General features: G+C 46.1%; 4 protein-coding genes across 10 annotated transcripts in view; 2 read left to right on the top strand and 2 right to left on the bottom strand.

The window, feature by feature from the left end:
* Positions 1-12,370, bottom strand: part of UTP4 (UTP4 small subunit processome component) — a 36,739-nt gene extending 24,369 nt beyond the window's left edge. The window contains exons 1-6 of one of the 4 annotated variants that reach the window (XM_019011981.3): positions 12,215-12,370; positions 11,288-11,448; positions 8,036-8,227; positions 7,037-7,121; positions 5,041-5,130; positions 1,552-1,763 (exon numbers count right to left, since the gene is read on the bottom strand). In XM_019011981.3, coding sequence (XP_018867526.1) covers positions 1,552-1,763; positions 5,041-5,130; positions 7,037-7,121; positions 8,036-8,227; positions 11,288-11,446 — 738 coding nt within the window. In that variant the 5' untranslated portion in view covers positions 11,447-11,448; positions 12,215-12,370. The remainder of the gene's footprint in view (positions 1-1,551; positions 1,764-5,040; positions 5,131-7,036; positions 7,122-8,035; positions 8,228-11,287; positions 11,449-12,214) is intronic. The other 3 variants (XM_019011982.4, XM_055366272.2, XM_055366273.2) reach the window with 3 other exon arrangements.
* On the top strand, positions 12,320-26,851 carry CHTF8 (chromosome transmission fidelity factor 8). Of its 2 annotated transcripts, none has more exons than XM_031002624.3 (4): positions 12,320-12,420; positions 23,371-23,428; positions 23,695-23,812; positions 24,216-26,851. In XM_031002624.3, the coding sequence occupies exons 2-4, from the start codon at positions 23,406-23,408 to the stop codon at positions 24,438-24,440; spliced, it is 366 nt and encodes a 121-aa protein (XP_030858484.1). In that variant the 5' UTR covers positions 12,320-12,420; positions 23,371-23,405; the 3' UTR covers positions 24,441-26,851. The 2 variants fall into 2 exon arrangements, with proteins under 2 accessions (XP_030858484.1, XP_018867524.1); XM_019011979.4 differs by lacking the exon at positions 12,320-12,420 and adding an exon at positions 12,749-12,816.
* The window catches only part of HAS3 (hyaluronan synthase 3), a 40,493-nt gene continuing 33,714 nt past the window's right edge, over positions 20,253-27,031 (bottom strand). The window contains exon 3 of one of the 2 annotated variants that reach the window (XM_063699680.1): positions 20,253-20,425. In XM_063699680.1, coding sequence (XP_063555750.1) covers positions 20,342-20,425 — 84 coding nt within the window. In that variant the 3' untranslated portion in view covers positions 20,253-20,341. Of the gene's footprint in view, positions 20,426-26,402; positions 26,511-27,031 lie in introns of those variants that run through there. The other variant, XM_019011977.3, reaches the window with a different exon arrangement.
* Positions 24,437-26,851, top strand: DERPC (DERPC proline and glycine rich nuclear protein). 2 transcript variants are annotated; one of them, XM_031002622.2, is made up of 2 exons: positions 24,437-24,758; positions 26,340-26,851. In XM_031002622.2, exons 1-2 carry the CDS (start codon positions 24,437-24,439, stop codon positions 26,414-26,416), a joined length of 399 nt encoding a protein of 132 aa, XP_030858482.1. In that variant the 3' UTR covers positions 26,417-26,851. The 2 variants fall into 2 exon arrangements, with proteins under 2 accessions (XP_030858482.1, XP_055222255.1); XM_055366280.1 differs by having other exon boundaries at positions 24,437-26,851.

The raw sequence follows: 27,031 nt of genomic DNA, 5'->3' as shown, positions 1-27,031 counted from the left end.
CTGACCTCAGGTGATCCGCCCGCCTTGGCCTCCCAAAGTGCTGGGACTACAGGCGTGAGTCACCACGCTCGGCCAATAATTAACTCAAGTATAATAATTACAACTGCTGTGGATTAAAACTCTATTTTTAAAGGGGAATTTATCCCACTCATACTCATTTCCACTTATACCACTATTATCACTTACATGTGACATCTATGCTTTTCAGGGCCTTAACATACATCAAACTGTACTAAAAAAACCTGTGATATGGAATAGGAACACTACACTAGAATATGGATGTCGGCACGTGGGATAGCACATCATTCTCAAACTAAGGAGATAAAGAATAAAGGAGCTGGTCAACAAACAAAGTCACTTTCCATGTCTCACTGCTAAAATACTCAAAGGTTTCTGAATGAGAATTCACGTTACCATTCCTCTACAATATTTATGTCATAGAAAATAATAGGCTGGGTGTGGTGGCTCACGCCTGTAATCTCAGCACTTTGGGAGGCCAAGGCAGGCAGATCACTTGAGGTCAGGAGTCAGACCACCCTGGCCATCATGGTGAAAGCCTAAACATATAAAAATTAGCTGGGCACAGGGGCGGGCGCCTGTAATCTCACCTACTTCAGAGGCTGAGGCAGGAGAAATTGCTCCCTGGAGGCAGAGGTTGCAGTGAGCCAAGATTGTGCCACTGCACTCCAGCCTGGGTGACAGAGCTAGACTCCATCTCAAAAAAAGAAAAAAAAAAAAAAGAGAGAAAATAGGCCAGGCACAGTGGCTCACACCTGTAATCCCAGCACTTTGGAAGGCCGAGGTGGGTGGATCACCTGAGGTCAGGGGTTCGAGACTAGCCTGCCCAACATGGTGAAACCCCATCTCTACTAAAAATATAAAAATTAGCTGGTTGTGGTGACAGGGGCCTGTAATCCGACCTACTGGGGAGGCTGAGGCAGAAGAATTGCTTGAACCTGGGAGGCAGAGGTTGCAGTGAGCCTAGATCGCGCCACTGCACTACAGCCTGGGCGACAAGAGTGAAATTCCGTCTCAAAAAAAGAAAAAAAAAGAACTACTACTAAATAAGACATTTTGGCCAGGTGCCGTGGTTCCTGCCTATAATCCCAGCACTTTGGGAGGCTGAGATGGGAGGATCCCCCAGCCCAGGAATTTAAGACCACCTTGGGCAACATAGGGAGACCCCATCTCTATTTTTTTTTAATTAAATTAAAAATAAATGCATAAATACAAAGGTATAAATATAGCGCTTCTCCAGATTCTTCTAGGCTGCTGCGCCCTATCTACAATCAAACAAGACGAACTGGAAGTGAGCAGTGTCTAAAGAAAATCTCCCTGCTAACTAATCTCTTGGAGTATCCTGTATTCTCTAACCAATTGTTAGGTACTATGGAAACAATGTGGGCTTTCAGATGCATTTTCCTAAACTCATCTTCCTCCAGTACAACATCAGGATCAGGAACCAGTGTTCATGGCACGTCACTAAGGCTGCTTTCTGTACTCACCCCCCAAGGGTGTACATCAACCACTCTAAACAGGAACTGTACTCACGTCAGCTACAGCAATGGACTGCACGTCAGCATTAGCGATGAGATGGCTCTTCACAAGCGTCCCAGTGGCTGAGTCCCAGAACTGCACCTTCCCAGCAGAGTCCACACTTATGACAGTGCCATCGGACAAGAAGGCGACACCCCACACGATGCACTTCCGCTTAGACACGCCCATATACTGCCTGTCCACAATCATCTTATGAACAGCGCTGCCTGAAAAATCAGAAAAGCACACCTTCAAATGGTACTTATTTCTCTGTCTTCAAAATCTGCCTGCGGCCAAAGTGGAAGGACTGCTTGAGCCCTGGAGTTTAAGGCCAGCCTAGGCAACAAAGTGAGACCTCATCTCTACGAAACAACATAACAAACCCGCCTGCGATAAGCATGATATGGTAGGTGAGCTGACTGAACAGTCAGCCTATAAATGGTAGTTCTGGTGAACCTGATCTCGGAACTCCAAAATGGTTACCTGAAGAGAAGAGGTGTTGGGAGAGCCTAACAGGAAAGGGCTAGAAGGTGCAAGGGAGGGAGGAAGGGAGGGAAGAGAATGCTAACAGAAACCCCTTTGGGGGGGTGAAATGGAAAGAGACATTTGGGACATTCACTTAAAGCTGGTCAACTGCACACACACACTACACTCTGCTGTTTTCCAAAATCCCACAGGAAAGGGAGAGACCAGTGACAAAATCTGGGGAACTGGAAAGCAGACAAGTAGTGGCACTGACTTAGCAGAGCCCTGAAACTAAGTCCCAGGTCAGCAGAGAGGAAAGCCAAGAAGCCACCTGATTTATACTATGGAATCCTTGGACTCAGGAATTGGGGACCCCAGATATTCTAGAAAAGGAGTAAGTGGGGCTTCAAAGAGGGATCCGTTAACAGCTGGTAAACCCCTCAGATAGCTATGCCCTGACTAAGAAGGTGGGAAGCTCCCAAAATGCACGCCAGCAGAATACTGGAGACATTGTCTGAGGAGGGCTATCAGGCAGAAGCAGTATATGAAAACCAGGATTAAGTGAACATTTCTCACTGAATGTTGAGAACACCATTCTTTTTTTTTCCCCTTAGAATGCTGATAGCCAGGCCAATACTCACCAGGCAGGAGAATGAAAAACCATTTCTGAGGAACATAACTGACACAAAAGAAAAGATCTGAAGATTCTGGCTTCAGGGCTACCCCAAATAAGCAGTCCAGCCAGATCATTCTTCAGTGAAACCCAAGCTCAGTAAGCCACATGATGCAGTGATGAGATGATCACCAGACACGAGGAAAGCCTTTAATATGAAAGGCTGAGGCCAAACGGACTAACAGAAACAAATAAATGAATAACAGGGAAGAAACAGGTGGAGTGAAAAACACTTGACAATTATTAATAGCCTTAGAAAGAGAAGAGTTTCAGGGTGAGGGGAGGGGGGAGGGATAGCATTAGGATATACCTAACGCTAAATGACGAGTTAATGGGTGCAGCACACCAGCATGGCACATGTATACATATGTAACTAACCTGCACATTGTGCACATGTATCCTAAAACTTAAAGTATAATAAAATAAAATAAAATAAAATAAAATAAAAAAAGAAACAAGAGTTTCTGTATAATGAAACATAAAGAGAATGCTGTAAAAAAGAAGATTCACGAAAAAAAAGAACTCTGGAAATGTCAAAAATGAAAAACTCAATAGAGGATTCAAAGATAAAAAAGACAAACTCTCCCAGAAAGCATAGTAAAAAGACAAAGAAATGAAAAATAAGAGTAAAAGAATTTCCCCCCAGAACTGAAGGACGTGGGTATTGGATTAGAAGAACCTACCAGGTGTCCAGAACAATTAATTGATCCACATACCAAGAAACCTAATTATTACATTTCATAACAGTAAGGATAAAACATCCTAAAAGCTCCTGGGGGAAAAAAAAATAAAACAGGTCCTACACAAAGGGATAACTCTCAGAATGGCAGCTTACTTGCTAATAATACGAGGAGCTGGAAGACAGTGGAGCCAGCGCTTCAGAATTCTAAGGGAAAAGAATTTCCAACCTAGAATTCTTTCTTATGCACTCTTACTCAGGATCCACCAAAGGGTAAACCAAGAAAGTGAATAACACAGAAATGGGAGATCCTATCCGATAGAGAAGCAAAGGAGATCCCGAGAACAATGGAAAAATCAATCAGAGTTTCAGGTCTCACAGTTGTGCAGCAGGCCCAGAGTGGCTAAGCCAGATGGGAGTGGGTCAGAAGGCACCGGGAGGGACTTATTCACAAAGATAAAAGTGGAGAAAGAAAATCAGATGGACTTGAACCTAATTTATGCAACTGGAAAAATGTGGGAATCTATCAGTAAGACAGAGAGACAGAGGCACTATTAAACAATAAGTATACAGGAAAAGAAAGAAAATTTACTATGTGAGTAGTATATACATAGTCATAATAATGAAAACAACAATTACTAATTTGAACAAAGTTATAATATAACCATACTGGGAGGATCAGGAGAAAGTGTGGATGCCTGTGGCAGATGGTAGAAAAAGAGGGGCAAGTTGCAGAAGTCAGTAAAAAATGGTCTAAAGCTGAAAAATCAAAATGTAGCATAAAAAGCATGCTAGGTTCTGCAGTGATAGATACCAAAAGAATCAGCTAAGGGTCACAAGTGGTTGCCTCGAGGAGAATGAGAGAGATATAGAAGGACTCCCTCTCTTTTGTAATAAGCTTAAGGGATTTTTTTTTTTTTTTTTTTTGAGACACAGTTTCACTCTTGTTGTCAGGCTGGAGTGCAATGGGGCGATTCTCCTGCCTCAGCTTCCTGAGTTGATGGGAATACAGGCATGCACCACCAACCCGGCTAATTTTGTATTTTTAGTAGAGACAGGGTTTCTCCATGTTGGTCAGGCTGGTCTTGAACTCCCGACCTCAGGTGATCCACCCACCTCGGCCTCCCAAAGTGCTGGGATTACAGGCATGAGCCACCGCGCCCAACCAACCTGTTTTATCTCTGCATCTCAGACGGAAATACAGACATGTCCACCTAACAAGTTGAGATCAACCCTATCAATGAAGGATTCTATGAAGCCAATTTTCCAGGCCAAGAACAAAAAATATCGTGGTTCTCTGCTTTTCTGATCTCATGTTTCACCAATTATGCTACAAAAATCTTATGTTCCTCAATGACAAAAGCCCATTTTTACCAAGGACTGGGATCTATAAATAGGTAATTCTACTGTTTATAGTACACAAATGTACTAGTTCAGAGTATTTTATTGTGAATTCTTCTTATGATGAATGAAAAATACTATATCTTACTAAAGATCCAAGATTCCCCTAAAAGCAGTGGTAGTAATCCGAGAAAGGAGTAAAATTAATTGTGTACATCTCAGAAGATTAATGACATGTTAGGCCATAAAGGTCATGAAACCATGACAAAGGCTCAAGCTTTTGAAAACTCAGAAATGTGAATCTGACAAAACCCACACCCCAAAAAAACTGAAAAAAAACAATCACCTGATTTGACATCAAACACACTAATGTAGTCTATGGAACCAGCTGCAATGTGGGTACCAGAGGGATGCCAGCTGAGACTCAGGATGCGACCTTGGGAGTTGTACAACAAAAAAAGAAAGTGACATACACATAAATATAAGAAGAGTAACTGAGCTCTCTTCCCACAACTATCTCTAGAGTGTTCTACAATCTTAGCTCTCTCATGTATAGTACTCCTTGAAGCACCATTTTATTTATTTATTTTTTTTGAGACGGAGTCTCCTCTGTCACCCAGGCTGGAGTGCAGCAGTGCGATCTCGGCTCACTGCAACCTCCGCCTCCCAGGTTCAAGTGATTCTCCTGCCTCAGCCTCCCTAGTAGCTGAGATTACAGGCACCTGCCACCATGTCTGGCTAATTTTTGTATTTTTAGTGGAGATGGGGTTTCACCATGTTGGCCACGCTGGTTTCGAACTCCTGACCTTAAGTGATCCACCTGCCTCGGCCTCCCAAAGTGTTGGGATTACAGGTGTAAGCCATCATGCCCAGCTGAGACACCTATTTTCTATTTCATACTTGACAAAATGTATGAGATTTTTAAAAAGCATTGTATTACCTTTGTAATTGAGAAAGAACACCCAGGCCGGGTGCAGTCGCTCATGTCTGTAATCCCACCACTTCAGGAGGCCGAGGTGGGTGGATCACGAGGTCAGGAGGTCAAGACCAGCCTGGCCAACATGGTGAAACCCCGTCTCTACTAAAAACACAAAAACTAGCCGGGCATGGTGGCACGCACCTGTAGTCCCAGCTACTAGGGAGCCTGAGGCAGGAGAATTGCTTGAACCCAGGAGGCAGAGGTTACATTGAGCCAAGATCACGCCACAGCACTCCAGCCTGGGCGACAAAGCAAGACTCCATCTCAGGAAAAAAAAAAAAAAAAAAGAGCACCCAAGATATATTAAAAACGAAGCAAGAATCTGATTAGCAGAATATAAGTATTACTAATGGACACAGAGGACATTTGCTATTCTAGAAGATGGGTCACCAAACTGTGGCCCACAGGCCAAATCAGGCCCACTGCTTGTTTTTGTAAATAAAGTTTTTACTGGAGCACAGCCTGCCCATTAGTTTCAGTATCGCCTATGGCTGCTTTTGCACTACACTGACAGAGTTGGCAGACAATGTAGGTTTGGCAAAGCCTAAAATGTTTACTATCTGGTCCTTTACAGAAACAGTCTGCCAACCCCTGTTCTAAAGGGTCAATGCCAATTCAGCCCAGGTGGAGCCCAAGGATGGGCAATTGTTTATAAACTCCCTCATTCAACTTGAATGCACTAGAAGGATTAAGAACCACAGTTCCTTGGCCAGGGCAAGTGGCTCAGGCCTGTAATCCCAGCACTTGAGGCCAACGCGGGTGGATCACTTGAGTGAGACCAAGAGTTCGAGAGCAGCCTGGCCAACATGGTGAAATCCTGTCTCTACTAAAAATACGAAAATTAGCAGGGCATGATGGCATGTGCCTGGAATCCCAGTCACTTGGGAGGCTGAGGCACCATAATCACTTGAAGCCGGGAGGCGGAGATTACAGTGAGCCGAGATCATGCCACTGCCACTGCCAGCATGGGTGACAGAGTGACACTCTGCCTCCAGAAAAAAAAAAAAAAAAAAGAAAGAAAAGAACCATAGTTCCTAATGACAAAATTGTAGTTCAAGACTTCATGTACACTTGTTAAAACATCACAAAAGTAAGTGATAACTAACAAATTGACTTCCACAGAAACACTAGCTTTCCAATTTTGGATTTCTGGTTTTCTATATTATTACTTAACCAAGCAGTCACAACTATGCTATACAATGGGTAAAGCCTGGGCTGGGAATGGCTTCTAGCACATACCCTCCCTGTACCCAGTAGAGATAAAATATTACCTGGATTCATGGGAAAATATCCCATCCCCAGTGGCACAGAAACTTAATTTCTTGTTAAGGCTATTTACCGCCCCATGAAAAATGACGCTTACTTTTCTGCCGATCAAAATTTCTTTCAAACTGGATTTTGTCTGGGGTAATTTGAAATAGTTTCACAGATCCATCTTCACAACCAACCTATTTGAGTAAGAGATAATAAACAGAAAAGATCAATAGTAAACATTTTATAGGACTAAACACACACACACACACAAAACACACACTCTCTCTATTCTCTCTTCCTCCTTAAAGCTATCAGTTGCCGTGAAAAAGAAAAATCATTTGTGAGAGAAAGTACTAGTTATCAAGAAACTAATAGTGTATTCTCAGTAGCCTTCATATCCTAGACAGAAAACAGACTGATATTAAGAGTTCTAATTAGTGGCCCCATTCCTGTATATGACATGGATTAGAAGTAGGATTTCACAGAATACTTCTGCTAGAGACCCTTGGCCTAAATAAAAGACCTACTAACATTATAACCTAAATGGAAACACCTTAAGATATTATGCAAATTAGTGCAGATCAAAAATAATCAGACTCATCACAGAATTAAAGATCTGGAAGCACCCACTCTAATGGTAATTATGGGAAGGGGGGCTCAGTGTGTGGTCATATTTTTGAGAAACACTGGGCTGAAACACAAGTGCACAGGTTAACTTGCTGAAGGGACTCTCAGAACTCTTCATGTACTGATGTGCATTGTGAATTTACAGCAGGATTAAATATGCTGTATTTCTGAAATGAAATTTAGTATAAAACACAAAACAAACCAAAACAAAAAAACCTCTACATCTCCAAATTCCACAGAACACAGTTTGGGAAATGTTGAACTGATGTAATCCTCTCATTTCATAAATGAATCAACAAGGTCCAGACTAGCAGCAAAAAGAATGCTGGGGATTTTTAAAATCTTCACTATCAATTCCAATCTTATAGTTGGGGTTGCCACATGCCATAATACATCGTTACTCTCCTATGAGCACAGGGAAGAAAGTCTGAGCAGGCACGAGAGAAATTTTGGTTTGAATTACCAATAGTTGCTTACTAACCAAAAGTTGAGAGCCACTGGGGCTGGCAGCCATGCTCCAAATAGGTCCTCCAAAGGCATCCATAGCATACTTGATGTTTAACGCCTGTAAATCATACTCCATAATCTCGCCATTGAGCCCAGCACTAAAGAGTCGCTGTCCTTCTGCCCAGCACAAAGCTTCTGTAGCCCGAGACTCATGACCTGGGAAAAACTGCAGAAACACCATAACTTCTCAACATTACCACAAATTCATCAGGTACCGGTACTGAGTGGTCACAGGCAACATGGTAAAAACAACTTCCCCATAAATAACTAGTGTGGGGTTTTGTGCTATCAGATCATGCCTAATGACATTTTCATTTTTTCAGCTCAAATTCTAATTACTTTTATATAGTTAAATTTGTTTCTTTTACTAGGACTAGTTCGGCAAAACATTTTCAGCAGAAAAGGTTTAAACTGCACTCCAGCTTGGATGACAGAGCGAGACACTGTCTCTACAAAAAATATAAAAAGTAGCCGGGTGTGGTGGCACACACTTATAGTCCCAGCTACTACAGAGGCTGACGGGGGAGGATTGTTTGAGCCTGGGAGGCGGAGGCTGCAGTAAGCCTTGGCCTCCCAAAGTCCTGGGATTATAGGCGTGAGCCACTGCACCCAACCCAAAAGTTTTCGTAGCTATCAAGGCATTTTATGCTTAGACCTGCTTGACAAAAAAGGAACTAAGTAGGTATAATTTTTCCTATTTCAACTTGAAAAGGCCAAGATATACATGGGTTAAGTAGGTTGCCAAAAGTGCCAAAGTCAATTGCATGAGGCGAATGAAGGTCTCCTTACTCCTAGCTCATATGCTCATATTCTTTCACTTTTTTGTTTTTTGGAGACGGAGTTTCGCTCTTATTGCCCAGGCTGCAGTGCAATGGCGCCATCTCAGCTCACTGCAACCTCCGACTCCCAGGTTCAAGCGATTCCCCTGCCTTAGCATCCTGAGTAGCTGGGATTACAGGCATGTGCCACCACGTCCCGCTGTTTTTTTTTGTATTTTAAGTAGAGATGGGGTTTCTCCATGTTGTTCAGGCTGGTCTCGAATTCCCGACCTCAGGTGATCTGCCCACCTTGGCCTCCCAAAGTGCTGGGATTACAGCCATGAGTGAGCCACCGCATCAGGCCCACTTTTATTTATTTATTTATTTTTGACACAGGGTCTCATTTTGTCACCCAGACTGGAGTGCAGTGGCACGATCTTGGCTCAATGTAGCCTCAACCTCCTGAGCTCAAGCGATCCTTCTGCCTCAACCCTCCAAGTAGCTGGAACTATGGGCATACAACACCATACCTATCTAATTTATTTATTTATTTTTTTAGGGATGGGGTCTCACTATGTTGCCCAGGGTGGTCTTACACTCCTGGGCTCAAGTGATCCACCTGCCCTGGCTTCCCAAAGTGCTGGGGTTACAGGTGTGAGCCACTCTGCCCTGCCTCTTTTCACTTTAACGTACTAATTTTTTCTTGCTCTGAGAGTCACTGACAGAGCTAAGCAATCGTATCTAGTAGGAAAGGGAATATAGGGAAAGCAGGAAACCAGCCTGAGTTAATTAATTGTTGAAGAATAAAGAAAACAGATGAAGGAGAAAAGAAAATAAGGAACACTAGGTAAGGAATGGTTGACTTATCCATTCAAGAAACATTAACTAAGCAGTGGCTTTGTACGAGGAGACGCTTGATAAATGGTGGGAATGCAGATGTGAGTATCACTGACATGGTTCCTATCCTCTTAAAATTGGAAGTTCAGCATGGAAGAAAGACATTAAACAAACACACAAATTATATAGTTATAACTGTTACAAATGACAAACAGAAAAATCATAATATGGCCATGACTGTTAAAAAAAAAAAAAGAAGAAGAACAAGACCAAGAAAAAGATAATCAATCTGGTATGAGGGCTCACACCTGTAATCCCAGCACTTTGGGAGGCTGAAGTGGGCAGATCACTTGAGGTGAGGAGTTCGAGACCAGGCTGGCCAACATGGTGAAACCTCGTCTCTATGAAAATAAAAAAATTAGCTAGGCATGGTGGTGCACACCTGTAATCCCAGCGACTTGGAAGGCTGAGGCAGGAGAGGGAGGCAGAGGTTGCAGTGAGCCAAGATCACGCCACTGCACTCCAGCCTGGGTGACAGAGCAAGACTCCGTCTCCAAAAAAAAAAAAGAAAAAGAAAAAGAAAGAAAATCACAGGTTGCAATAAGCACACGCCAGCGCATGTTCTTCATACCACAGAATGTAACCCATTTGTGGTGGTCCTGTAGTTTTCACCTTTTGATTAGTTCTTCAGGGGTGAGCTCAGTAAATCATCCCTTTCCACATTTCCTAAACCCACCTCTCAGGGAAGGCAATTCTCTATGAAGGTTCTATGCCTGTGTTTCGGTTTATCATATTTATTTTACAGGTTGGAAAGTGTACACTTATCTTTCTCCCACCGGTCTTTGAGCTCCGTAAAGTTAGGGCCTCTGACATTTGTCTTAGTGCCCAGTATTTGCCACTCATTCACCGAGAAACATTTACAGAATGCCTAAATTCCAGGTACCAGGCTGCTGGGCACTGAATTCACTCATTTGCTCATCTAGTCATTTATATCACAGCACCCAGTACATAACAGTCATTCAACATGAACTAAGATGTTGCACCCGAAGAAAATCACTAGTCAGTGCCCTTGGAGGGGAGAAGAAAAAGGACTAATAGACCTCTGCATACACCCAAAGGACATTTTACCTAATTTTAAATCTCCTTTACTCCCAAATGTAGACATGTAGGTCTACATTCTCTCAGACAGATGAACTTTGGAATCCATCTTCCTGCCATCACATCACCAAAAAGTTTCTGATATTAAAACGTGTTATCATTTTTTCTGAATTGACAATGAAACAGTACTGATACTCCCTGCAGGAAATTTTGCTTACCAAAGCTGCAATGGTGTTGAGACTGATATACCAACAATTTCCCTTCCTGTGTCCAAAAGATCCAGCAAACCTCAGTTTCCAATGACAGGCAGTGAGATGTCACATTTCTAGGTAGGACCCTTCTAATCAACATTACACAGATTGAAACTGAGCTTCTCTCATCAGTTAGGAGATCTCAGAAGTTTGGTAGTTCTAAGCAACTTCAGAGGGGCTAGGAAGTCACTCCATCAGTTTGATTATAAAAGACATACAAGTTTCTTGAACTTCAGAAGAAATTAACATCAAAACACCATATCAGACTCCCAAATGACTTACTTTCTCCTGAAAGTAGTTTGCTGACAAGTTATAAATTTCCACAGTGCCATCTGTTCGTGAAACAGCCAATCTGTTTGACTGGTTATTGTAAGCCACACAGCGGATTCCTGATGGAACATAATTAAAGAAACGTACTCGATGGACCTTAAATTCACCCATTCCTAGGGGGCGAAAAGAGAGTCATTATTGCTATATGTTAACGGCAGTATGTCACATATAGTATTCAGTTCCTTAATATCACTGTTCTGGCTGGAAGGCTCCAACAACATCTCCCTGAAGTTCATTTCCAAATGGCTGCTAACAATGCCCCCCACAAGAATTACTCAATCTTCAAAAGCTCAGAATAGCTTGAATAATAAGGAGGCTTCAGCAAAAAAATCAAAAAGGGTCCTACTCCATAGCTCCAGAGTTCCTATCTCGGGGCGCCTAGGAATCCGCATTTTAGCAAGCATCTCTCAACTCTATTGCTAAGTTTGCAAACAACAGACCTAAACTGAGGTAGTGACAGTGAGGCTGATGGGGCAGGCAGAACCGAGCTCCTCTTGAGGAAGAAACGACAGGGTTTGACTTACTCTGACTGCCTGGTCTGACGTCTGTCACTTGCCCTACCCCGTCCCCCCGACGCCCGCCAACATATATACTGGCCGAGGGTAGAGACCGGGTCTTGTTCGCCCCTCACTCGTCTAGCTTCAAGGTTAGGAACCCGCAGACAAGAGCAAGCGCGTTCGGTCGGGCCGGGGCGTCTGAGGCGCGCGCGGTCTTCGCCTCCTCTTCCCTCTCCCCGAGTCTACAGAGTAGCCCCCACCCAGCCTCGGGACAAGGAGACCCTCGGGACAAGGAGCTCAGCCGGACGCCGACCCTGGGCCGGCCACCTTGTAAGACCCCCCAGCTCTCGCAGCCGCTTCCCACGCCCCTTCCCCAACTCACCAGCGGCCCCACGCTCCCCTTCCCGCTGCTCGCCTCTCTCCGCCCCGGCCGCACGTGCGCGCGCGCTCTCAGGCTCTGCCCCGGAAGTGCTCCTGGCGCATAGTCGGAAGTGCGCAGGCAGTGCTCGCGGCGGCGGCGACGGCGGCGGGAGGTTCGGTTGTCGCCCGTTGGCCGCGCGGCGCCGCGCTCGGCGGCCGCCATTGCAGGTCAGGCCGCGGGCGGGGGGGCACGGGAGGCCGCGGGGAGCGAGGGCCGAGCCGGGGATGGGGGTGAGGGCGCGAGGGAGCGGGAAGCTAGGGAGCCGGGGCCGGGCGGGGCGCGCGGCTCGGAGAGAAGAATGGCGAGCCGAGGGGCGGGGAGCGCGGGCGGGGGAGGGGTGGCCGGGAAGGGGGAGGGTGGCGGGAGGGCGGCGCGGAGGTGGGGGCGAGCCCGGAGGGGCCTCCGGGGTGGGAGGGCCGGGAGTGTGGGGGAAGGGAGCGGTGTGGAGACGGAAGGCGGAGGGGAGGAAGGGAGCGAGCGGGGCGGAGCGGGAGAAGGGCGGAAAGGGTGGCCGAGCGCGGGCGGAGGACGGAGAAGGGGGCGGCGAGGGCCGGAATCTCGAGGTACGTGCGGGAAGGGGCTCTTCCCGGGGTTGGGAGGGAGCCCAGCCCGCTATGCTTGCGGGAGCGGAGTAGAACTGGAACCTAGGAAGTAGCGGGAAGAGCAGAAAGGGGAGTTCGGGGTGGGGGTTAGGACCGTGAGGTTTTGTTCCAGGGAACATTTGTAATCGTGGAGGGGGGAGGCTTCTGGGAGAGGTAATTGGAAGGGTGGTTGGAGAGTCATTCCAGGTTCTTTTGTGGGAGGGAAGCCGAGAGACGAGTGGGGTGGAGTCCTGGAGGAGCGGAGTACTTAAGAACCGGGAACAATTTGGAGAACGAGGGTGGTAGAGAAAGGACGTTTAAAGAGTAATCTTTGGGAAGAGGGTGAACGGTTTGGAAGACCACTCCAGTGGGTGGTGTGGAGGAAGGCGGTTTAAAGAATAGTTTCCCTGGGAGGCAGGAAAAGGGGTTAAAACAGCTTGTAATTTGGAGGGGGGTGGAGAAGAGGGGGGAAGCGGATTGAGAAGACCCAGAAAGTGGGTGGGACTAGAAATAGGAAGTGTTTGTAGCTCTAGCAGAAAGGGTGGGAGGGGGCCGAGAGGGAGTGGGTGGAGAAGATGGGGGTGGGTGGGAGGAAGACCACAGAGGGAGACTCTACGCCGGACTAGAAAGAAGAGGGTTTGGGGGAGTACAGGGGGCCGTACCATTAAGAGGAGGACAGGCTAAGATGGGGCTGCAGAGTAGCAGAAGATGGAGAAAACTGCAGTAACTCAGATCGACTGAAGCCATCTTTTCCACCCATTGCTACAAATACCAGTAATTGATTCCCTCCAACGTGGGAATCCTAAAATGTGATGGGAAGTATCACGTGTATGCATAGCATCCACACACGTTTTTGAACACACTTCACTAATGTAAAGTTTGGAAGCATTCAATTCCACCAACCCTCCATAAGCCCCTTTTTGGAGGGGAGCAAGATTCTCATTTGGAAACAGGATTTTAGACTTAGTAACATAAGCCTTTCAAGAGACAAGATCCCCTTCAAAAGTATAGACCTGTCCCCTTCAGTTACAAAACCACGATAACACTACAAATAAAAATAATCTGTATTCAGTTGTATGTAAAACGTTCTGAGTTGTTCACTTGGTAGAAAGGCACATAGAGACATAGTCATCATATTTAGAGAAATTACCTTCCAGAACTTAATCCCTGAAGCAGTTTGGTGAACCACAACTGCCATGTTTGAATTCTACTATTATGAAAACTTGATTTTATTCTGATGACCTGCTGCTTTCGTAGAATGCTTTAGTCCGTTATAAACATTAATATGCTACCACAGTGTAGTATTAAGACATTCTATTTGATGAATACTAAGAAAATGCCACCTTTCTCTGGGAAATCGATAGCTTGACCCTGAAGGCTTACCATGTGTCAGACAATGTGCTAAAAGCTTTATATTCATTACTCCTTCTTGCAACAGCCTTTCAAAATAGGTGTTTATGCCCAGTGTATTGTTAGGAAAACACGTGAGGTTAAACTACCCACTGTCACATATGGGATAGGTGGCAAAATCACAGAATCCACGTCTGTATGACAAGTGAGTGCTTCACTATATTCGTAAACAAAGTATCCACTCTGGGATCAAAAAACAAAAGCTCAGTAAATGCCAACTGTTGGCCTAGCAAAAAATAGAAAATTGTGAATATTTACACTCTGAAATAATTAAGTGATTTCACCCCAGTTTAGAAAAGAATGTTTAAGGGTTGAGAATTTAAAGGCTTGGTTTCCTGTCTGAAAAAAACACAAAATTTCTAAAACGTTGTTATTAAAATTTAGTTATTTGTATTGAGGTTAAACCATTGAGTCAAAGCCTCTTTTTTTGCTATAAGCCATATGTTCAGTTTAATTGGATACATATCACACTTTCTTCTGCCACATTTTATTTTGAAGGATTATGAGGATCATTGCTCAGGCTGTTCTGTTCTCTGTAAGACAGTAATCTTTTAACAATTTAATATTTAACAATTCAGAGACCAGAGGGTAAGAATTAAATTCTGTGGAAGATTAAAATGAATACTTGACAAAGAATGTCCTCTGTTCTCTTGACTTTCACACTCAGGAGCAGAGGGTAAAGCTTTGCGTCCTAGAGGTGGCATTGAGTAGATTTTTCTAAAAGTTTCAAAAACTGAAAACATCTCAATTGGGTATGATAAAAAGCAAGCTGCTTCTTTGTTTTTAGCTGCCTACCCCACAGATATAATACTTTGGTGGCAAGTTACAAGGTCTTTCCATAGGTTACTTTGCCATTTTGTAAGAGATGCTGTGAGAACGAGGCTAATATTTGTAAAGCAAGGGAAGTTATCATACAGAGGTGCTTTACAGGAGGGGGCTGTGTGAGAAGAACTGCAAGAGGGGCCAGATTGTGGAGGGGTTAGGGTTCATATCCCAGCTCTCCACTTAAGTAGCTGTGTGACCAGTTAACATTTAGCTCCTCTAAGCCTGTTTCCTCATTTGTGAAATGGGAGTGAGAAGTTCTTGCTAAAATCGTAGGGTGTCAGGGTGAAATAAGAGGATACAGATAAGTGAACAAGGCTAGCTGTGTGAGAAATGAAGCCTTTTGTATTATAAAAATAATGTTCTGCCTGGACTTTACTTTTCTTCCTTTTTTTTTTTTTTTTTTTTGTGACGGAGTCTCGCTCTGTTGCCTAGGCTGGAGTGCAGTGGCGTGATCTCGGCTCACTGCAACCTCTGCCTCCTGGGTTCACACCATTCTCCTGCCTCAGCCTCCTGAGTAGCTAGGACTACAGGCACCTGCCACCACGCCCGGCTAATTTTTTGTATTTTTACTGGAGACGGGGTTTCACTGTGTTAGCCAGGATGGTCTCGATCTCCTGACCTTGTGATCTGCCCGCCTCAGCCTCCCAAAGTGCTGGGATTACAGGTGTGAGCCACCGCACCCGGCCTCTGCCTGGGCTTTTCTTAAGAAATCATGGTGGTGCTTTGATTTGCCAGTTTTTTTTTGTGTTTCAGTTTGTCTGTTTTTTGAGATGGAATCTTGCTCTGTCACCCAGGCTAGAGTGCACTGGCACAGTCTAGGCTCACTGTAACTACCGCCTCCCAGGATCAAGCGATTCTCCTGCCTCAGCCTCCTGAGTAGCTGGGATTACAGGTGAGCGCCACCGTGCCTGGCTAATTTTGGTATTTTTCATAGAAACGGGGTTTCACCATGTTGGTCAGGCTGATTTCGAACTCATGACTTCATGATCTACCCGCCTCGGACTCCCAAAGTGCTGGGATTATAGACGTGAGCCACCGTGCCTGGCGGGTTTTTTATAATAATAGTTACTAATTTCAAAAGAGAGAGAGAAGCCAAATGCTGGTTAAATAAGGTATATTCTAGAGTGGTTTGATTACAGCCAAAGCTTTTTAGTTTTGGGTAGGGTTCCCATTGTGGGTCAGGATTGATTCTTTGAATGCTGGTGCCTTTTTGAGGGGAAAAAAGTTTCCTTTACTGAGATAAAGTCGTTTGACTAACTTAGGAATACAGAATTTATGTATTGTTTAGTTCATTTAGCTGCGTGAAGGCCCATAAAGATCAAGTAGAAAACTTTTTTCCCTCCTCATGAGATTGGGGACAGGATACATAATTTATTGCAGGGAAAGGTTTGGTTTTCTTTATACCTTCTTATTTTTCCAAGGCTACACGAGTTGTGGCCTGTGAGTCTGATACCACACTGTAATATAATGAATTTAAATCTTTTTGAAAAGTTACATCACAGAAGTCTCTTCCTGGCTCTGCAGTTAACCTTGTCAACCTGGAATTATTGTTCCTAACGAAAGACATGTTAGTCCTAGCCAAATCTGGGGTTGAACTCTGCTCTTAAGAGATAGTTAGCCGGGCGCTGTGGTTCACGCCTGTAATCCTAGCACTTTGGGAGGCCGAGGCGGGTGGATCATGAGGTCAGGAGTTCAAGACCAGCCTGACTAATAGGGTGAAACCCCATCTCTACTAAAAATACAAAAATCAGCAGGGCGCGGTGGCAGGTGCCTGTAATTCCAGTTACTCGGGAGGCTGAGGCAGGAGAATCCCCTGATCCTGGGCAGCGGAGGTTGCAGTAAGCCGAGATTACGCCACTGCACTCCAGCCTGAGTGACAGAGTGAGACTCTGTCTCAAAAAAAGAAAGAAAGTTGGCCGGGCACGGTGGTTCACACCTGTAATCCCAACACTTTGGAAGGCCAAGGTGGGCAGATCACTTGAGGTCAGGAGTTCGAGACTAGCCTGGCCAAGATGGTGAAACCCTGTCTCTACTAAAAATACAAAAAGTAGCCGGGTGTGGTGGCGGGCGCCTGTAATCCCAGCTACTTGGGAGGCTGAGGCAGGAGAATCACTTGAACCTGGGAGACAGAGGTTGCAATGAGCTGAGATCGAGCCACTGCACTCCAGCCTGGGCAACGGAGGGAGACTGTCTCACAAAAAAAAAAAAAAAAAAAAAAAAAGCCAGGAGAGCTCTTCCACTGACTCTCTTTTAGTTTCTTGACTTCATGTATAGTGTATTCATCAAATCATGCCTTCAGATGCTCTTGATAGAGCTGCAATTTCTAAACAAGCCCCATCTTAGAACAAACAACTAGAAATTGCTCTAGTCGTCTTTCAGTGTTGCTGGAATGAATTGAGACTGAAGACTTAGACATATTCTTATACAGATAATTTCCGTTGTTATGCTTGTTATTTCTAATAGGGATTTATTTGTATTATACTTCTTCCCCACCTCTTTTTTCTACTCACTCTGTCTACTCTCAAGGGGATGGAGGCACATTGGGTTGCGTGTTCTCATATGCTTTTTTTTTTTTTTTTTGAGACGGAGTTTTGCTCTTTGTTGCCCAGGCTGGAGTGCGGTGGCGCGATCTCGGCTCACTGCAGCCTCTGCCTCCCAGGTTCAAGCAATTCTCCTGTCTCAGCCTCCCGAGTAGCTGGGATTACAGGCACGCGCCACCATGCGCGGCTAATTTTTGTATTTTTGGTAGAGATGGGGTTTCACTATGTTGGCCTCAAACTCCTGACTTCAGGTGATCCGCCCACCTTGGCCTCCCAAAGTGCTGAGATTACAGGCATGAGCCACCGCGCCCAGCCTCATACACTTTTTAATCAATTCTACACTGAATGAAATATATACTCCCTGCCACCTCCATCAGGTGTGTCCTCAGGGGAGTACTCAGGGATCCCTACCTACTGTGCCCTACAAACAGTTGTGTGGAGTAGAATCTCAAGGAGCAAGAAAAGAAATAACAGAATTCAGGTGTTACAGGATATTTTAAGGTGCTAAAGTAGAATTTTAAAATTCACTAAAGGATGCCCTCCTCTACGTTCCTGACTAGTAGTAAATACACCCACGTGTGTATAAATTACCTAACTGTAGCCAGAGCAGTCTGTAAGTTCCTGTGAACTAAACTCTTAGAAGCTGGGCTCGAACTTCATTTCTACATACGTCTGCAGCATCCCAATAGTTCTAGGATAAGACGTTTTTACCAGCCTGACTGAGTATGGTGGTAAGATGCTGAGGCCTGTGGGCCACAGAACTGTTTGCAGGAGCATTGCTAGATGTCTGGTAATGCCATAGATGTACACAGGCAGAGCCTCCTGCATCAGTGTGTAAAGGTGTGCATTCTTATTGAGGCATGGGGGATTGGTATGCAAGTACAGCTGTGCCATCCCAGCAACCAAATGTGTTTTCGACACCATTGTTCTGAATTCCTGTTCAGAACAGGAGACTGTCCAGGAAATGGAGAATGCACTGAAAATATTTCGGCATTTTTCTCAAGCACATGGTCACAGTGCTTAACGATTGATTTTGGTTGTCAGGAAGTAGGCTCTGTCTCCTTCCCTGCCTTGATCTTCCTAGAATATACCGTGTACCTATGTGAACACCTTATTGCTTCTCTAAAACCACCTGTATTTTACTGTCACTTGTACCCATCCAGGAAAATATACTACATCATCTTCAAAAGCATATTTGCAAGAGCGCCTTCTCTGTGTGCATTATTGAGCCTTTTTTTGATTCGTGGCTAAAATGTACCATTCCTTAAATTGTCAAAATTATGGGTCAGAATGCTGATTTTCTTATCTCACTGTCTCAAAAAACTTAGTTCATCTCAGTAGAACTTGGGGTCTTTAAAGCACCTCAGCAGATGTTATATTTGGTCTTTGCAGTAGTTTCATAGGACATAATCTAGGTGTCATAGTCACAAAGTGACTTGTTCTTGACTACACAGTAAAGAGGTCCACACTTACAGGCAGGAGAGCTAAATTTAGGCCTTCTGATTTTAAATTGTTATCCTTCTTCAAGAAACCTTATAAAAGGATTTTTAAAGTGCTTTTAGTTCTGTTGAGAGTAGTGGTGGGGCCTCTTTTGGAAATGTTTGGGTTCTGAGCTTGGGTATTACCCCTTTTCCAGTGGTCCCACAACCTGTGCTGGTGCAGAAGGTCTGACTCAATTCAAGGATGCTCTCTTGATTCCATATTGCCCTTCTGACCAGCTATTGCATATACTCCATGCCTGCCTGATGCCTTTATTCTTTTTCGTTCTCATTACTTTTTTTCCTTTGGGAAGGCAGAATTGTGTAGTGATTATGAGTGTAGATAGTCAGATGGCCCAGATTTCTACTCTGTCACATAGCAGCTGTGTGTGTCCAACATACAAGCAAGTGACTTCATCTGTGTATGCCTCAGTAGCCTGATCTGCAAAATAGGAATAAATACCTATATCATAGACTTGTTATGATGGTTGAATGAGAAACCACCAATATATATGCACAGTAAAAATTCAAAACATGTTAGCTGCTACTTATATTTGAATTTAAAAAGTCTAGTAAGTTGGCTGGGCGCAATGACTCAAGCCTGTAATCTCAGTACTTTTGGAGGGCAATGCAGGCGTATCACCTGAGGTTGGGAGTTCGAGACCAGCCTGACCAACATGGAGAAGCCCCGTCTCTATTAAAAATACAAAATTAGCCGGGCATGGTGGCACATGCCTATAATCCTAGCTACTTGGGAGGCTGAGGCATGAGAATTGCTTGAACTCGGGAGGTGGAGGTTGCGGTGAGCCGAGATCACGCCATTGCACTCCAGCCTGGGCAACAGGAGTGAAACTCCGTCTCAAAAAATGTCTAGTGAGTTGACCAATTTCATGTTCCCAAAGTGTTTGGTGCTCTAGGAGTAGAGTCATACTATAAGGCTGCAGACCCAAAAGGAAGATTAACATACCAGTAAAGAAATCTCAAGCTTGCACAGTGTCTCACGCCTGTAATCCCACCACTTTGGGAGGCTGAGGTGGGAGGATCCCTGGAGCTCAGGAGTTTGGAACCAACCTGGGCAACATAGTAAGACCTGTCTCTTAAAGAAATCGGCTGGGGGTGGTGGCTCACTCCTGTAATCGCAGTACTTTGGGAGGCTGAGGCGGGTGGATCACCTCAGGTCAGAAGTTCCAGACCAGCCTGGCGTGGTGGCGGGCGCCTGTAATCCCGGCTACTCAGGAGGCTGAGGCAAGAGAATCACTTGAAGCTGGAAGGTGAAGGTTGTGGTGAGCCAAGATCATGCCACTGCACTCCAGCCTGGGCAACAGAGTGAGAGTCCATCTCAAAAAAACAAAAAAAAGTCTGTTTAACATTTTAATCGGGTGTTTGCTAAGCTTGAGCACAGTTATAATACCTATTAACTTTCCATACTACAGGTGGTAAACATTGAACTAATAACCTTCCACTAAACTGCATATATACATTGACAGTACTTAGCCAGAAGCTGTAGTTTTATCCCCGATCCTATCAGCCCCCCATGAATCTATCCATCACAGAAAGTGAAGCCAATTGTCTTTAGGCAAAAATGTCCAGTTCTTACAAAGTACTCCAAACTTGCCACCAGGTGGTGCTGCTGTTGTATAAAATGAAAGCATATTATCCTTTTTTTTTTTTCCCTCCTTTGAGACAGAGTCTTGCTCTTCTGTGTAGACTGGAGTGCAATGGTGTGATCTCAGCTCACTGCAACCTTTATCTCCCAGGTTCTACTGAGTCTCATGCCTCAGCCTCCCAAGTAGCTGGAACTGCAGGCATGCGCCACCACACCCAGCTAATTTTTTTTTTTTTTTTTTTTTTTTTTAGTAGAGATGGGGTTTGATCATGTTGGCCAGGCTGGTCTCAAACTCCTGACCTCAGGTGATCCACCCACTTTGGTCTCCCAAAGTGCTGGAATTGCAGGCGTGAGCTACTGCTCCCGGCCAAAGTCTGTTATCTAATTATCTAAGATATTTTCATATCTAAGTGAAAGGTGGTGAAAGCTTTTGATAAGAATCACATCAGAAGTCAGCTTACCATTCACTAAAGATGTTGGAGGACTTTGTCAGTTCCCTTGGATTGGTTGATTGATTGATTGATTTTTTGAGACAGTCTCACTGTGTCGCCCAGGGTGGAGCAATCTTGGCTCACCGTAACCTTTGCCTCCAGGGTTCAAGTGATTCTCTTACCTCAGCCTGCCGAATAGCTGGGATTACGGGTGCCTGCCACCACACCCGGCTAATTTTTGTATTTTTAGTAGAGACTGGGTTTCACCGTGTTGGCCAGGGTGGTCTCGAACTCCTGTCATCAAGTGACCCACCGCCTCAGCCTCCCAAAGTGCTGGGAACACAGGCCTGAGACACCGCGCCTGGCCCCCTTGGCTTTATTTTTAAAGGGAGACCCTTTGAACCTTGATAACCAAGGAGGTAGACTTGAAGCTTACATCATTACCAAAGAAAAAAGTAAAATCTTAAGAAACTCCATAGGCTTTTTAAAGAAACATGCAGAGTAGGAAATAGACTACCCTAGGCTGGGCACAGTGGCTCACATCTGTAATCCCAACACTTTGAGAAGCTGAGGTAGGAGGATCACTTAAGCCCGGGCAGTAAAGGCTTCAGTGAACTATGATTTTGCTCACTCCATCTTGGGCAGCAGAGTGAGACCCTGTCTCAAAAGAAGAAAAAAGTAAGAGGCCGGGTGCAGTGGCTCAAGCCTATAATCCCAGCACTTTGAGAGGCCAAGGTGGGTGGATCATGAGGTCAAGAGATCAAGGCCGGGTGTGGTGGCTAATGCCTGTAATCCCAGCACTTTGGGAGGCTGAGGTGGGTGGATCACCTGAGGTCAGGAGTTTGAGACCAGCCTGGCTAATATGGTGAAACCCCATCTCTACTAAAAATACAAAAATTAAGCCAGGTGCGGTGGTTCACGCCTGTAATCCCAGCACTTTGGGAGGCCAAAGTGGGTGGCCAACCTGAAGTCAGGAGTTCGAGACCAGCCTGGCCAACATGATGAAACCCCGTCTCTACTAAAAATACAAAAATTAGCCAGGCATGGTGGTTGTACGCCTGTAATCCCAGCTGCTCGGGAGGCTGAAGCACGAGAATCACTTGAACCTGGAAGGCGAAGGTTGCAGTGACCTGAGATCATGCCACTGCACTCCAGCCTGGGTGACACAGTGAGACTCCCTCTCAAAAAAAAAAAAAAAAAAAAAAATTAGCTGGGTATGGTGACATGCACCTGTAATCCCAGCTACTCAGGAGGCTGAGGCAGGAGAATCGCTTGAACTCGGGAAGCAGAGGTTGCAGTGAGGCGAGATGGCGCCACTGCGCTCCAGATTTGGTGACAAAGTGAAACTTGGTCTCAAGAAAAAGAAAAAAAAAAAAGAATATCTTTAAGAAAGGCACATTAGCATAGTGAGCAAGAGTATGGTCTTTGCAATGTATGTCTTCGGTTCATATCATCTTTGCCTTAGTAGCTATGTGATCTTAATTAGTTTTGCACATACAGTTGACCATTGGTGATTTTAAGCAACCCTATCTCATATGTACAATATTGGTAAAAGAACACTTCCCACTTAGGGCATTGTTAGAGGAACAAGATAAAATGTGTCTAAAGGACTTAGAAAAGTACCTAGCACACAGTAAGTAATAAATATTAGTTGTCGGCCAGGCATGGTGGCTCACACCTGTAATCCCAGCACTTTGGGAGGCTGAGGCGGGTGAATCACGAGGTCAGGAGTTCAAGACCAGCCTGGCCAACATGGTGAAACCCCATCTCTAGGGCCGGGCGCGGTGGCTCACACCTGTAATCCCAGCACTATGGGAGGCCAAGGTGGGTGGATCACGAGGTCAGGAGATTGAGACCATCCTGGCTAACATGGTGAAACCCCATCTCTACTAAAAATACAAAAAAAATTAGCCGGGCGTGGTGGCGGGCGCCTGTAGTCCCAGCTACTCGGGAGGCTGAGGCAGGAGAATGGCATGAACCCTGGAGGCGGAGCTTGCAGTGAGCTGAGATCGTGCCATTGCACTCCAACCTGGGTGACAGAGTGAGACTCCGTCTCAAAAAAAAAAAAACCCATCTCTACTAAAAATACAAAAAGTTAGCTGGCCATAGTGGTGGGTGCCTGTATTCCCAGCTACTCGGGAGGCTGAGGCAGGAGAATCGATTGAACCTGGGAGGTGGAGGTTGCATTAGTTGTCATTATTAGTTGTTGTTGTTATTACCCTAAATCTCTTTTTTTTTCTCTACAGCTTGTTTTCACTTGCTTTTTAAAGACAGAAAGCTCATGGTGCAAATTGTTATTTCCAGGTAAGTACATTTTGAGATTTTAAAATTTGGCTTTGAAATGATGAGGGCTATAGAGGTGTGCCATGTGTCTGGAAGAATCAGGGTCCTTAGGTGCATCTTGTACAAATCCTTGCATTCTGATCTCTAGTTCCATGCCTAGCACTGCCCAATTTCCCAAGAACTTGACATCCAACAAAGAGGTCCTTTGGGCCTCAAATGGTGGTGTGAGGACACTATTCATCCTTCACCCCTCAAAAATATTGTAACCGCCAGCCCTTTGCTTGCAGTGCGAGGGCTGGAGGCCTGGCAGAATGGGTGCTGATGGAGCTACAGGGGGAGATCGAGGCTCGCTACAGCACTGGATTAGCTGGAAACCTCCTGGGAGACCTACATTACACCACTGAGGTGAGGGGGCTTTTCTTTCCCTGCCCAATGCCTCAGAAAAGCAAGCTACACCAAGGTGGTGCTCCCAGGACCCAGAGTGAGGACTGCCTCAGGTTTGTTATTCAAGGCCTAGCTAATCTGCGATGCTCTCTGCTTGTTCTCCCCCTACCTCTGCAGTAGCAGGGAAATTTAATTTTGGGGAATCTGGAAAGCTCACATTTCTGAAAGTGGAAATTCTTCTATGTGGGGCTAGAAAGTAAAAAGGGCACATGGGTGGGTGGTCCAGTGTGGCTGCTCAACAATGGCAGAGCCAGACCAGGGATTGCAGGTGCCAGCATAGCCTGCCAAGAGCAGCTTTAGGAGGCGCCTGAGTGTTATGGCCTTGCCCTGGAACCTCAGGAATCTCGTTCTTGTTCTGCCAAAGGGAATCCCTGTGCTGATCGTGGGGCATCATATCCTGTATGGGAAAATCATCCACCTGGAGAAACCTTTTGCAGTCCTTGTCAAACACACTCCTGGGGATCAGGACTGTGATGAGCTTGGCCGCGAGACTGGCACCCGGTACCTGGTGACAGCACTCATCAAAGACAAGATCCTTTTCAAAACCCGCCCCAAGCCCATTATCACCAACGTCCCCAAGAAAGTATGAAAGAACCTCGGATTTTCCCTAGAGAGCGGCCAACTCCTTGGACTCGTGCTCCGCTGCCACCTCGAGGACGGCTCGACGGTTCCCTGGGACCACAGGGGGGTCATGTTCTGAACACAGGCCACCCACTGGGTGTGAACTCGGATCCCTTCCTTATGGCGGCCGGATCTCTTGGTGGAAATCTGACCCCATTTCCAAGGAACCCATCTCCTTTTCCAGCTTCATCAGGCTCATTGGCTTCAAATCCAGCACCTTTCCCGGCTGGTGCTCGTGACCCAAGTATGGCTTCTTTTCCAAGAGGGATGAATCCCACTGGCACAGGTGCAGTTTCTTTCCCAAGGCCTGGTGGCCTCTTGGGGCCAGGCCCAGGCCCAGGCCCCACCCTAAACCCTAGGACAGGGGCTCTGCCAGGCCCAGGGCCTCTGTCTAACCCCAGGTTAGGGGGTCTCCCAGGACCAGGTCCTATGTCCAACCCAAGGGCAGGTGGTCTCCTGGGAGCAGGTCCTGACCCCAGAGGTGGTGGTCCCATGGGCCCTGGATCTGGACCTAACCTGAGAGCCGGTGTTCTGTTAACCTCTGGGAATGGTCCTCCCAATCCTAGGCCAGTTGGCCTGGGCCCAGGACCAAACCCCAATCTGAGATCAGGCTTTTTAGGGACAAACCCTGCCCCCAGGTCAGGTGTGTTTCCAGGCCCAGGCCTTGGGCCCAACCCAAGACCAAGTGGCCTGGGCCCAGGCCCTAATCTAGATGCCAGAGCAGGTGGCCTCTTGGGCACAGGATCTGGTCTTAACTTAAGAATGGCGGGACCTCAAGGCCTCGATCTTGCCCCCATTCTAAGAGCAGCAGGTCTTTTAGGAGCAAATTCAGCTTCTTTCTCACAGGCTTCTGGAAACATGGGCACAAGCCCATCCTCCATGGCAAGAGTACCTGGCCCCATGGGCCCAAACTCGGGTCCTAGCTCTCGGGGAATTGGCCTTCCAGGGCCAAATCCATCTCCCATGTCAAGGGCTCCTGGCCCCATAGGCCCTAATTCAGCTCATTTCTCAAGGCCAGTTGGCCCCATGGGGGTAAATGCCAATCCCTTTCCCAGGGGAGCGGGTTCATCTGCCTTCTCTCAGTCTTCTGGCACATTGGCATCAAACCCAGCTACCTTCCAAAGGTCCGCTGGCCTCCAGGGCTCAAATCCAACCATTTTCCCAAGAGCCTCTGGGCCACTTGGCCCCAACCCAGCTAACTTCCCAAGGGCCGCTGGCCTGCAGGGTCCAAGTCCAACTACCTTCCCAAGGTCTACTGGCCCATTAGGCCCTGGTCAAGTTACTTTCCCCAGGCCAGCTGCCGGGCATCTGGGCCCTTCTCCAGCTGGCCCTGTGGGTATCAACCCAGCTCCTTTCACAAGGCCAACTGGGACCCTGGGTCTCAACCCAGCTTCCTTTCCAAGGATGAATGGCCCTGCAGGCAAGAGTTTCGTCCCATTTCCTAGAGTGGGGAGCCTCCCTGGCACAAACCCAGCTGCTTTCCCCAGACCAGGGGGTCCAATGGCTGCAATGTACCCAAATGGAATGTTGCCCCCTTAAACACCGTTTTCCCTCCAGGACCACCTTGGTTTCTAGGCACTGTGGTTCTTGGCAGGGGCTGTCTTAGGTAAAAGGGTAGTTGTGGAGCTACAGTCTGAAGAACATAGCTCGGGCTCAAGTTCAAATGAGCCATCTTTTTCCTTTGCGTTTTTCTTGACTGAAGGTGAGATGTTATTTGTGGCATGTGAACTGTGGCAGGTGGGAATAATCCTGCCCTTGAGAGAAAGGATCTCCAGCCTCCCAGAAGCCTGCTGTGCTTTCGTCCCACAGCTTTCTGCCCATTGTTTCTTACTAGTTTCTTGAATTGTTCTTGTGGACTTTTCCTCAGGGATACATTGGCCTGCAGGTCCCAGTTCACATGTAGTCCCCTGCTCACCATTGGAGAATCAGCTCACTGCTCTCTAGAAACGTGGCGTTGGTGAACGGACCATGCTTCCGTAGCTCTGACCTGGGCAGCTTGGACCTGGTCATCCTCTACTGCCATACCTTTCCCTGGGGGCTTGAACACAGAACAGGGAGATGGACAACCACTTCAAAGACCCACCGAATGCAGTTTCTGCTTGACTGACTAGGCCTGCAGCTCCCTTCTCCTGGGACTTAGAGGTGGCCAGATTTAAGGCCCCTCTACTCATCCAACTCCCTCTTCACTGGTACTCCCAATCAATCAAAGAACCTCAAAATTTAAACTGATGTGGATGGGAATATGGGAATTAGGGTGGGGGTGGGGGATGAAGGGAAGAAATCACTGTGCTTTGTTCAGCCTGGTGTGCAAGGATGGTTGGTGGTTTTCCTGCATTGTATCTTTTCTTACTGTTTCTTTAATAAATGGGATGAGAGGGCTGCTGGTGTCACTGTGTTTTGTTACCTGTTTCATAGGGAAGGAAGTTTCCTCTGCTTTTCATTGTTTCAGTTTGGCTATAGTCTTTCTTACATCATGTCGGCTAAAATGCTTTTGCTCCAAGAGGAAGCAAGCTTTGGTTTTTAGTCTTAGCAAGGGCCCATTCATCTGCCAGTTAGTTA

Source organism: Gorilla gorilla, chromosome 18 (genome assembly GCF_029281585.2).
Source record: "Gorilla gorilla gorilla isolate KB3781 chromosome 18, NHGRI_mGorGor1-v2.1_pri, whole genome shotgun sequence".
Lineage (NCBI taxonomy): Eukaryota > Metazoa > Chordata > Mammalia > Primates > Hominidae > Gorilla > Gorilla gorilla.
Note: the sequence above shows the minus strand (reverse complement) of the source record. Positions and strands in the feature narration are given on the sequence as shown.

Excerpts from the sequence above, each read along its gene's own strand:
- CHTF8 (XM_031002624.3), top strand. The coding sequence starts at position 23,406 with ATGGTGCAAATTGTTATTTCCAG. Across the intron at positions 23,429-23,694 it reads GTGCAAATTGTTATTTCCAG|TGCGAGGGCTGGAGGCCTGG; the intron begins GTAAGTACATTT and ends CTTTGCTTGCAG. Across the intron at positions 23,813-24,215 it reads ACCTACATTACACCACTGAG|GGAATCCCTGTGCTGATCGT; the intron begins GTGAGGGGGCTT and ends GTTCTGCCAAAG.
- DERPC (XM_055366280.1), top strand. The coding sequence starts at position 24,437 with ATGAAAGAACCTCGGATTTTCCCTAGAGAGCGGCCAACTCCTTGGACT.